This window comes from Scomber scombrus, chromosome 12 (assembly GCF_963691925.1).
Source record: "Scomber scombrus chromosome 12, fScoSco1.1, whole genome shotgun sequence".
In the NCBI taxonomy this organism is placed as follows: domain Eukaryota; kingdom Metazoa; phylum Chordata; class Actinopteri; order Scombriformes; family Scombridae; genus Scomber; species Scomber scombrus.
Window position 1 is genome coordinate 21,660,634 of NC_084981.1, and position 12,363 is coordinate 21,672,996.

Below are 12,363 nucleotides of genomic sequence, written 5' to 3' on the forward strand. Positions count from 1 at the left end.
AAAATGTGCAACCGCCTCAGTCTTGGTTGCAGCAGCCCTTCTCTCTCTCTCTCTCTCTCTCTCTCTCTCTCTCTCTCTCTCTCTCTCTCTCTCTCTCTCTCTCTCTCTCTCTCTCTCTCTCTCTCTCTCTCTCTCTCTCTCTCTCTCTCTCTCTCTCTCTCTCTCTCTCTCTCTCGGTTTGACATATACAGTACAGTAGCCCTGCAGTCTGCTTACAAATGCACACACAAAAAACAAACACACAGCTGGATGTTTGATGCCACCTGCAGATAAATTGACAAACAAGTTGCCCCTGTACACGGATGTTTCACACCTTATAGGTTACAATGTGGTCACGATGCGATACACCTTTAAATACGCGCGAAGAGGATTAAATACAAGCCGTAGCGCTAACATGAACCTGCCCACAGCTTACTGTTGCTTAGGGAGGCTGTCTACCCTTCCCTGTTTTTTGACAGCCCCTCTCTCTTTCCTGCCTTGTCAACACTGGACGTAAACGCGCACAATGGCAACAACAGCAGCAGAGGAGAGAAAAGCGTGCAAACACTTACACTCACTCACACACGCACACACACACAAACGCGCGCGCGCGCACACACACACACACACACACACACACACACACACACACACACACACACACACACACACACACACACACACACACACACACACACACACTGAATGCAACAAGACAACAGCAGCGGTGCTCTGACGGTCGCTTACTTTCCGAGTTCCTCGTACAGCTGATACTCGTCTGTGAATCTGGTCGAGGTTACAATTGTAGCCATGTTGACTGAAGTGACCGGGGAGAGAGAGAGGGGGGAATATATGCCTCGCGCAGGTTTTCAGGAGGAGAACTCGTGAAGGCAGAGAGAGAGAGAGTGGGAGAGAGAAAGAGAGAGGGAGAGAGAGAGAGATACAGGGGGGAAGACAGGCTGAGAGGCTCAGAGAGAGGAGCAGAGAGTGGGAGGAGAGAGGGGAACGAGCTGTAGTAGCGAAGATCCTCTATGAGGAAGATGAGTCACTCTGTGCTTCTTTTTTTCAATGAAAGGAAAATTAAAACTGGTCAAAAAGTGGGCGTTAACCATCCTTTCTATTTAGGAAGGCTGTTTCATCAAACCTCTTATTTTCTTTATGTTGTGTGTTTTGTGTAATTAATACTGTGGGACTTTGAGCAGGGGCGGAGCTTATAGGTGGCTATTTGGGGAATTTTTTTCTCAAAAGCCCCTAATCTTTCTTTTTCTTTTTCTTTAAAAAAAAAAAATACAGTACCAGTCAAAAGTTTGGACACACTTTCCCATTCACATCAATGAGAAAGTGTGTCCAAACTTTTGACTGGTACTGTATAATGAAGTCACTTTTTCTGACTGAATCTGAGTGAGTTTATATCAACTGTGATTAAGAGTGCCTTACTTATCATTGTATTTCTATGTGCATTTTTTCAGGAAAAATAGTTAATAAGGACCAATATAAATTACTACTAATGTTTGCAGTAGTCATACAATGCAGTACAATTGAATGCTTCATTTGCAAAGTTACAGGTACTTCCTCTTTGTGATGTCGTCAGATTATTTGAACTAATCCACAAACAGCTGTCAGTTCTATAGCCTTTGTTGATAAGGGCGTTCACATTGTCCACACACAATAAAAATAAGTGAAACCCAACCATTGCCTGTTTACATAGCCTCTGGAACTACAGGAAGTCTTAAAGAGACAGTTTCAGACAGAGGCTGATCCAAGCAGCAACTACTTAAGCTTGAGGCTGAAGCCATTGCAGAAGTACTTTAAAGTGCAATGCTTCTTAATACTGCTACCTGGTGTTTTCTGCTGAGAGCACATGATTAAGCTACACTCAAAAACATACTAGAAAATATGTCTGTTTAACGTTACGGCTCAGTTGTACAAATGTACATATGGACACATTTTCAACTGATGATAAAGAACAGCACACAGCTGCAACTTGTTCATCGCGTCAATTTTTTATTTTTCAGATTTTTACCACAAACTATCAGCATATTTTGTTAGACCGTGCCTTGTTAAAATCCACCACTTCAACATGTGATATTTCTGTAGGATTATCAACCTCTACACACATGGGTAGCTGGTTGTTATCTTCCCCCTGCTGGGAGACAGAAATAATATAGGAGTGAGACCTCTTTTATCTATTTCCTCTTTGGCAATAGTGGTAGAGGTGGGTTGTTAGCAACGCGAGATCTTTTCTGGTGTATATGAAGCTACAGATCCAGGTTCAGTTTCAGCATCTCTCCCTTTCCATCTTTGATTCATGTGCATAAAAGCAGAACTGACTCCAGAACAGCTGATGAAGGCAGCATCCTCTGAAGTCATGAAGTGAGATGTGATGCCGCAATATTTTAATATTGGCACGAAGCAATGAGCTGCATGGCCACTATATTATGATTTTGAATCACAATACAAGGCTGATAAAAAGAGGGGATGGGGGATGGGGTGGGGGGAGCAGCTCAGACGCCCCCTCAAAATGTAGCACTGGGAGACAGTAATAATCCACTGTTAAGATTTAGTTTCAGCTCTCTGCTGTTTCTACACCATTTTAGACATCATATGCAACCACAAAAATGAATACTTTAACAAACATATGATTCAATGGATTCCCCCTTTTAAGTATCAAGTGCAGTATTTAAGCAGCTTTTCCAATCGTTGGTGTTAACTTTGCCTCACAGCTTTCTGTTGGCAATGACATTCTAGGGCTCTTTAAAGAGATTTGACACAACATTTGTCCTTCAGTCCCCCACAATAGATGAAAAGCTTTAAACTGTTTAAACTAATGCCTTAATGGCCTGCTGCTGTCCTCATTTATTTCTTTACTATGTACCTATAATGTCCAGTCACTGTAACGTCACACTGTGTTAGCGTTACCCTTAAGCCTGTTCCCATGTGACAGTGCGTTTGCATAAAGGCTGTCACCTTCACAGCCAAATGCACATGCTGTCTTTCTCTGTGTCTTGTAACGTTGCTTTTACCCATTTACCTTTCTTTTTTTTTTTTTTACTCTTCCCACAATCATAATTGTCACCCTAATTTTATCATGATCATCACAACACCCCTGCAGTTATTTAACAAAACGCAATTTCACCAAGGATTTTGTTTAAAAAAATGCCTAAAATAAATACAAATACAGAGACAAAATGTGCTCAGGGAGCTGAGGCTTCGATCCAGATCGTGCGCAATTTTGGGGATTTTTAACAGTAAGCTGGAGCCTCATTGTATAAGAGACAGGGAATTATACTGTATGTGTTATGTAATGGCCTGCTGCACTGTAAAGGTTTATCTGTGCTTTCATGAATATCTCATGAGGGGTATTAATATATTCTCTTGGCACTGTGTTTAAGTATGTATGTGTGTGTGTGTGTGTGTGTGTGTGTGTGTGTGTGTGTGTGTGTGTGTGTGTGTGTGTGTTTTTGTGTGTGTGTGTGTGTGTGTGTGTGTGTGTGTGTGTGTGTGTGTGTGTGTGTGTGTGTGTGTGTGTGTGTGTGTGTGTGTGTGTGTGTCATTACAGCAGCACACACTTCAGTAGGGTAAGGTAAAGTATTAATTATCATATAACATTCATTTTTGATTAAGACGATGCATTGATTAATCCACATATGGTTTTAGATTACTATCTCAAAGCTTATATGGTTCTCTAGTGTCATATGATGCAAAAAAGCCCTCATCCACCCAGAAATGTGTTTTGCTGATTGTTACATTATTGTCACATGAATGAGCAGAGTTTAAACACTAGAAGGCTGTTTTCATGTTCATGAGCTGTTTCTCTGTGCTCACTTTAAAAATGAGATTAAGATGTGTACTTATAAGCAGGATTTTATGACAATCACAACTAGTTTGGAAGCCAGCTCTGGTTTAATATGCAGTTTGCACAACTGTGATGTGGAAACTTGAAGCATCCAGTGCATCTACAATTAATCCTTTTTTTTTTCTTTTTAGGTAATTGAACTTTTTTGTGAAAAAATGATATCAAATGAAAATTATTATTCAAATCAGAGAATTATTATGTATTTAAACAGGTCTTAATTCAATTTATTGGGACACTATAAATATTTGTTCTGGGCAAACTGGTCTTGAAGGAGGATGTGTGAACGTCTTTACAATTCAATACCATCTCATCATAGTGCTGCAACTAACCATTATTTTCATAATTGATTTATCAATCAGCTTCCCAGAGACAAAGATGACATCTGTACATGTGTTGTTTTGCCTGACTAACAGTCCAAAACTTAAAGATATTCAGTTTATAATGATATAAAACAGAAAAGCAGCAAACCCTCACATTTTTGGTGATCCATTAATGGACTTACAGTTTGATCTCTCCATTTATAATGAAGATCAGAACTGTTAATTAGCACAATACTGAACCAGTAGACGATCACGTTGACTCAGGACTGTCATTCCTCACCTGTCCACTAGTAGCTCCTGATTTGTTTTTCCCAGCATTGCCAATCACCTGATGATAAGCCGCCTCCCTGCTCAGCTGTTCTCAGTTCAGTCATTAGCTCCCGGCTATTAATAGACAGCTATTCCCCCCTTTTGTTTGCCAAATCATTAATGTTGCTATGTGGTGATTGTGCTCCATTCATCTCTCCCTGCTTGTCTGTTCAAGCACGTAACCTTGCCACCCTCTCTCAATAAACTGCCCATAAAGCTTTCCTCCTCTTCCTTTTAGTCCTGCCTCTAAAGACATGGACAATAGCGCCAAAAGACCAACAAGTAGTTTCTTATTATAGTGTGTTTTGATACATTTCAGAACGTTATTTAATCCTAGAATTATGTTTCTAACCTTGTTTTAATAAAAAACAATTTAATGCATTTCACAATTTTCATTATGATTAAATGCATCTTTCTGTCTCTGAACTGTGAGTGTAAATCTGGAAGTGTGTTTAGGGAACACTGTTGGCGATTAAAGAGTGCTTGAAATGAGCACAGGAGCAGTGCGACCAGTTTCTGCCATAATTACAGGGAGCCGCTCTGATTTGAAAGCCTAATTAACGAGGGTGCAGAGGTACCGGCGTATTAATTGTTGAATTGCTGTATTTCTCTGCGATGAGCCTGTCAGATGAGACTTGGACCGGCTGTGCAGTGGCAGGATGAAGGGTGGGCGGTAACAGTGGTACACAGCAGCAAACCAACCTTTCAAGCTTGTTACTCTTTAAGATGAAGCAGTTTCTACTTGCAAACCCTTCCCAAGTTGCATGTCCCTATGAGTTCCTAGCAAAGGGAAACTATTCAGTGTTACATCAGAAATAGAAAATAGAAATAAAATAGACAATTAGACAATGTAGCAGAAGATATTTTTTGGACTGATTTAGCCTGTTAATTATCTTTCAAAGTCTCCTATTTATCTTGTAACACCTTGTCATGTGTGGTGGAATCTGAGGATGAGCAAATAAGTTAGGGAGTGACAGATAAGTGATGTCCTCTCTATTTTCTCCATGAACTTGGGGATTTTGGCAACATTGGAGTATTTTTTTTATTACAGTGAGAACAGTGTGGAGCTTATGTCCAGTAGTTTTAGACTAAATTTGACTACTCTAAGTGTGGGTTTTTGTGGATTGAGTCTTATTTGAACTGAATTCAATTCATGTCTGTATGGAAAAGGTTTTGAAACAGCATTTAGACATTGCTGTTGTTGTGAAATGGGAACACATGATGTAAGATTCTTTAGTTTTACTAAGAAATTCCTCAGAAGTGTCTGGGAAACTGACTACAAAAATCTGGGAAATAGGAGACTAAGTTCTGTGGTAGTTTAATTAGCTGTGTTGAGTTTTATGAGTACATGTTGAATTCCTGTGAAAACACGCAGAAAATGTATCTGAACAGCGAACCGAATGAATCAAACATGAAACATCCAAACCATAAAAACATGTAGTCACAAGGGTGTCAGCGGGACACATGACCTTAGTATTTCAAAACTGAGGCTGGGAGAGAGAGAAAGAAAGACAGTTAAGAGTAAAACTACGGATAAGATTTTGTATCTTCCTCTTCTGTAACTAAATAACGCACACTGGCAAAATTTCAGGTTGAGGTAATTGGCTTAAATTAGGAATTATACACAGTCTTGTCTTTTTTTGCTTGGATATCTCCCACCTCATCATATGGCATTGGATTATTTGCCCTCATTTACTCCTTCAGCGTCCACTAGTTGTCCCGCTCTCCCTTCTTGTTGTAATGACGATGTGTTTACAAAAATTTGAGGTCTCCAAATGTTCTTTTTGGGAATCCCTCTGGACCTTTTCGTGACAAAAACTGTGAGATTGTCATACTGTGAGCTGTCTTCAAATGTGAGGCAGGCATTCAATGGTATTTAGTTTACAGCCCTCGACCTTTACAGACAAAGACACAGGCAGTTATTAAGACTGAAAAGACATTTTTATTTTTGACTTCAAAGACCTTCTGCTCTGTGTCTGAATCACCTCAACTGTTTCTGATACTTTCACAAGAAACTTTGGTAAGAGGTTTCTGGTAAAACCTTATTTATAGATAGTCACTGTGGTTCAGGAGCCACAGACATTTTATTTTGGGCATTACATTTTATTTTTTGCTTCAGAATAGAGTGAAACATTAACACCCAGCAATCATGAGGACAGAATACGGTATTTAAATTAGTAGGTTATATTGTACTGTAGTACCATGTTACTGTTACCAAGAGATACTTAACTTGAGTATTTCCATTTAATGCTACTTTATATTTCTTCTCCTCTACATTTTAGAGGAAAATATTGTACTTTCTACTCCACTACATTTATTTAACAGCTTTAGTTACTTTTCAGATGAAAAAGATGACACAATGGATAATACAATAAGTTTTTAAAATACAAGACATTGTGGTTTCCAACCTTTTTGGCTTTTAATGCTTACAAAAAGCAGTGTGTAGTCAGGGTCACATTTCGTCTATGAGATTTTAACCGCTCCATCATATACTGATTTTTCCCTCTAAACTTCTTACATGGTTTCATTTCAGCAAACATTTGATTTGAAATGATCCAATATTTCACCAAGATTTAGCTACGAGGAAAAAGTCCAATGGCTGAAAACAGATTTGTGTATCAGAACTTTGTTTTTTCTTCTTTTCTCTCCCATTAATCATCTCACAACCCCTGAGATTGTTTAATTGATAATATGTATATAAAAACAGTCACAGGGACAAAATGAGTACTTCACTTCAATACCTTAAGTCAGCTGCTAATTCTACTAAAGGTAATGTACTTAAGTCAAAATGTTTTACTTTGAATGACTTTTACTTCTGATGGAGTATTTCTACATTGCTTTACTGAACTCAAGGATCTAAATACTTCTTCTACCACTTCCACCACCAAAAGCTACACTTCCTTTCATTGATGGTAACAGCAGTGTTGTGGAGTCTTTGAGGCCAAAGGGGAGTGACTCATTCAGCAAGAATGTTTTCAGCTTGGCTCACGGCTGCTCTGCGTATCTTTGGAGCCTCTCCTCCCTTACGCTGACCAGTGACATCACACGACTTTTATGGTTTTGAGGTGTGTGCGTGTGTGCTCGAGGGAGTGACCACTGTCAGTCCCTTGCACAACTTCCACAAGTCAAACCTTTCCATTTGCTCCTGAACTAAACTGCACAGCACTGAGACTGCTTATTAGATGTCAGTCAGTTTTTATTTTTTTCAACCTTAATAGTTTGTTTGGGAACAATCTTTCATGTAAAGTACATAAGTGAGGCTCTATTATTAGTTATTATATAATAATAATATTATTATTATTATTGTCATTTACCTTTGTTTGTCAATTACCAAATCATCTTATTGTCCCACACTGTAAAAAAAAAAAAAAAAAAAAAACTAGTAAAAATGGTAAAAAGGCTGCCAGCAAAGTTTCCAGGCAGATACCATCAAATTACAGTAATTAACTATAACACAAAATTACATGTAATAAACTGTAAAAATGCAGATTTTACTGTCAAAATTAATTAAATTGCAGTATATTATTGTTGTTAAAATTGCATTAAACCACTAGAAAACAGACAGAGGTCCTCTTTTTATACTTCCACTGCAGCTCAACAGGGAAACACAGTCAGAGGAAACACAAAGAGAGAATTTGATGCTAAAAGAACTGTAAATCTTGATATGATTAACTCAGACTGTTGATGCCTCATATAAACTTCAGATTAAACGACTGTGTGGACACACCATGGATTTTGGCCTCCATCACTTATATTTGAAGAGGATCTTTTAACAGTCAATATGAACAGGAGGATAACAGCTAGGTAATCCTCTTTCAGTGATTATTTGGGCACCTGACTGTTGTTTTAAGACTGATTTGAAAAACTGTGAACCTGTCCTTTAATTAGAAAAACTGAATATGCTATTGGTTCAAGCTGACTTCTGTCCATGAAATTTTTTTTTTCCTGTTTTTTTTTTGTTTTTTTGTTTTTGTTTTTATTCTTTGCTCTGTATTTAGTCGCTTTATCTACTTCATGCTTTCCGTCACTGTGTAAGCCTTTCACAGCTACTGCCCAGGGCTGCATCCATCAAAGAAGTCAGGCACCACAGCCAATTGATTCCCTAATCGAATATCATTATTACCAGCAATTAGCTTGCACTATGACTTTAGTTATAATGGCTACTTCACAAATGTTATCATGTCATATATGCCTCTGTGGCAAGTGATGTCCAGCTGTCTGTGGTCAGGCCGATCTTTTTTCCACTTTTTCTGATATTGTCTTTAGTGGTATCGTAGAGTTTCACAATTCAGTCAGTGTAGTTGTGCAGGAAGGAACGTTGCAGATAAACTGTGTCAATATGTCTATAATGGCCTCTTGGCAGGCATCTGGTAAGTGTCGTGATGAGGAGGAGGCAGGAGACAAAAAAGAGGTTATTCTTGCCTGCTTTAGCTGCAGTTCCTTGGACTCCAGATCGCAGAGCTGTCCAGAGTGTAGTGTTATCAGGTTTTCCCCTCAGACTGCTCATTTACGAGTGATATTTCAATCGTACCTTGCATATTCTGCAGATAACTATGTTTTGATTTGTTATTTTTCTGTTTGTTGATGGAAATCTAAAACACTTCCACACAGCGCTTCTGATGTTATCAAGAGTGGTGATCTCATTGTATGTATAGATTAATTAATGATTTCTGTAATTCAACATGCATTTCTACATAATCATGAACAGGTAAAAGGTAAAATTACCTGTAATTTTAAGGGTAAGTTACTGCAAATATCTGTAAATTCACATGCATGTCATTGTATTATGGAATAAATGGAAAAGTCTGTAAAATCATTACCATTTCTTTTTTTATAGTGCAAGTAAGTATTTAATAGTACATCAGTGCTACTTCATTGCTTAATGGGTTGCAATTTATGGTGCAAGGGATAGTGAAAGTGTCCCAATCGAGTCATTGATTTCACTTTGGCTCACTGAATGAGTGTGTAGAGATTGCTCCATTTATTTTCAAAGTTGGAAATGTGGAACAAATGACCACATCTAGAAAACAACATCATGAGCTTGTTGTGTTTAACAAACCAAAGAATCTTAAGATCGTAAGTCAGCCTTACTTTCAACTGATTATCCAACAATGGGCATGACAGCTCCCTCCCACGAATAGCACTGCATTCTTGTGTGTGTGTATGTGTGTGTGTGTTTGTGTGACACCTCCTCTGTGATTTATATCATCTGACGGTACCTTATTTCTGCAGGCCATCACAGTATACTGGAATGTGTGGGCATCTAACGATTGTCTTCACCAGTTTCTCACATGTACGGGCCTCTGAAGAACTCTGAGCAATGTTCATACTGTTAACCCAAAGCAGTCTCATCAAATTTCATCACCGGAGCCCAGTTGTGATGGTGTTAGATTTTCTGTGTGTGTTTGTCACATGCACTTATACAGGAGGTTACCAAAGTGTCCACAGCTTCAGTGCTGCTTGGAGTGATGTTATACAAGTCATGAACTGTGTTTCGAAGGATATTCTTTGAGAGAAGGAAGCCTCCAGTAGTTTGATTTACAATAGTTTCTCATAAAGACAGATGACACAGAAATTGTCTTTGTAGCACTTATGCACATTTTAAGGTATACATTTTTATTACAGGGCTCTACTGGTATATCTTTGCATGATTTACAGTTCTCCTTATTTATCTTATACTGGCCCTTTATGCAGCCCCTCAGTTCAGTCTTTGTCTGAAACAGGCTGTTTTAGCTTCCGTCTCTTTAAGGCTCCCCTCCCAAAGAACGGTAGTAATCTTTTTCTTGTTCTTTACCCGAAATGTCAACTTGTCAATAACATCCATTCGTGTTCAAGCCCAAATCCAATCCCAAATTTGAGAATCAACAACACAAACAACAACAACAATCTTAGCAACCAAGGCTATGAAATGGATGGCTGTTTGTGGGCATGCACGACAAGCTGACATCAGCTTGTTGGCAAGGTAGAAAAAAATAGTTGCAAACGCAGCATTCAGGGCAGGCTAAAGCCCTGGCTGTTATGTTCACCACAAGTTTTGTTTTTTTCATCATCCCGAAGAAGACATGAACGTTTGAGCCAAATTTCCTGCTAGCTGTTGAGACATGTTACTCTAAACCAAAAATGTCAACCTCATGGTGGCGCTGTAGGAAAAGTCAGTCAGGGGCCAAAGGCATGAGGATTCATTGTTTGGGAACCATGAATGATTGTACCAAATTTTGTGCCATTGCATCCATATTTTTCATCCTAGGATCATAAATAGTTTGTTCAAAAATTAAAGGAAATCCACCCAATAGGTTTTAAGATAATTAATTTGGGATCAAACTATTGGTCTGACCAACAGATTAACCAAATAAAGTACAAGTTACCAGCCCATGTGGACTTTAAGACACCAAAAACACCCTTGCAGTGATGAAATATATTTCAGAAGTTATAATCATTGTGTGGCATGTGTGCACTTTTGGATGCTATTAGTGTCTTTTGTATACCACATATCAAACTACCGATCATACTACATTTAGTGTTATTGTAATGGATGCAGAAATATCAAATGTCTACAAATACATGGACAATGTAAGAAAAGCCTTTCTTAAAGGCATACTATGCAGGATTTGTCAGTTGCTATTTGTAAACACAACATTTTAAGTTGGCTCCCCTCTCTCCAGCACAACAACACCAGAGCAAGCTGAGAGCAGAGAAAGAGAGAGAGCAAGAGAGAGAGGGAGCAAGAGAGAGAAGGAGCAGCATGGTGGAGTGAACTAGAGAGTGAATGAAGAAAGGGAGCGACAGTAGCAAGAACAAAGCAAAGAATCAGATAAATAAAACATTAATTTATGATTGTTTCATAGTGGTTACGTTCTGAAGCACAAATACACCCACAGCCCTGCACTACCCTGTGGGAAGGTGCTACATTGCCAGATGAAGCACACAATGCATCCTATCCACTGTGGCCTCTCTGCTCTGTGTGTGTGTTTGTGTGTGTGTGTGTGTGTGTGTGTGTGTGTGTGTGTGTGTGTGTGTGTGTGTGTTCCTTTTATATATGATGTAACTACATGGTAAATTTATAAAAATGTATTTTCTCACTTTCATTATGTTGTTATTATACATTTGTGTGTGATATAAATGCAGTGTGGGTTTTCAATCTGATCTACAAGCACTGCAGACATGACAGCCCCTTCGAGTCCCTGGGGAACCCTCTTCCCTCCTCCACTCTTTTTATTTAACAGTATGCCACAGAGCTCTGAGCAAAACACTGCTAATACTTCTGACTCGATGTTCCAAATGAGCATGAACAAGTGAGTAGGATGAGGAGCAAAATGAGAAAGAAAGACAAGGGGGTGGTTAGCTGAGGGAATGAGCAAAAACAGCTGAGGGATAAAATGAAGGGAGGTATGGTGAGGGTGGAGCGAGGAGGAGGGAAGGGTGAGAGTTGACCAGAGGGGGAAGAAATGGCGAAGGACAGTTGAATATTCATTATCAGGCCAATGGGGATAAATCTACAGCCCTGTTGCTACTGTGTGTGGGATTGCTACTGACACTAACACTAAGAAACATTTCCACTGTACATTCAAACACAGACACACAAACACACACACACACACACACACACACACACACACACACACACACACACACACACACACACACACACACACACACACACACACACACACACACACACAGATTCACATACACACCTAAAGGGATAAGCTGTGCACACAGTACCTAAGAAAGTTGTTCCCAATGTCTCTAGGAATTACATCATATTCGATGATGACAGAGTTGAAACCTCAGTTTGGACTTTGTACTACATTGTACATTTAACAAATATATTTTGTACAAAGTCAAGAGGTACAAAAGCTAAAAAGCTGTGTAACTAGTACTGCATTCTTACGTAGTGGT

At 39.0% G+C, this 12,363-nt stretch overlaps 1 protein-coding gene across 3 annotated transcripts in view; it reads right to left on the reverse strand.

Moving 5' to 3' along the window:
• The window catches only part of LOC133992224 (calcium/calmodulin-dependent protein kinase type II subunit gamma-like), a 75,890-nt gene extending 74,944 nt beyond the window's left edge, over positions 1–946 (reverse strand). For all 3 annotated transcript variants that reach the window (XM_062430940.1, XM_062430939.1, XM_062430941.1), the window contains exon 1: positions 727–946. In XM_062430940.1, the coding sequence (XP_062286924.1) occupies positions 727–791 (65 nt within the window). In that variant the 5' untranslated portion in view covers positions 792–946. The remainder of the gene's footprint in view (positions 1–726) is intronic.
• Positions 947–12,363: the final 11,417 nt, after the last annotated feature.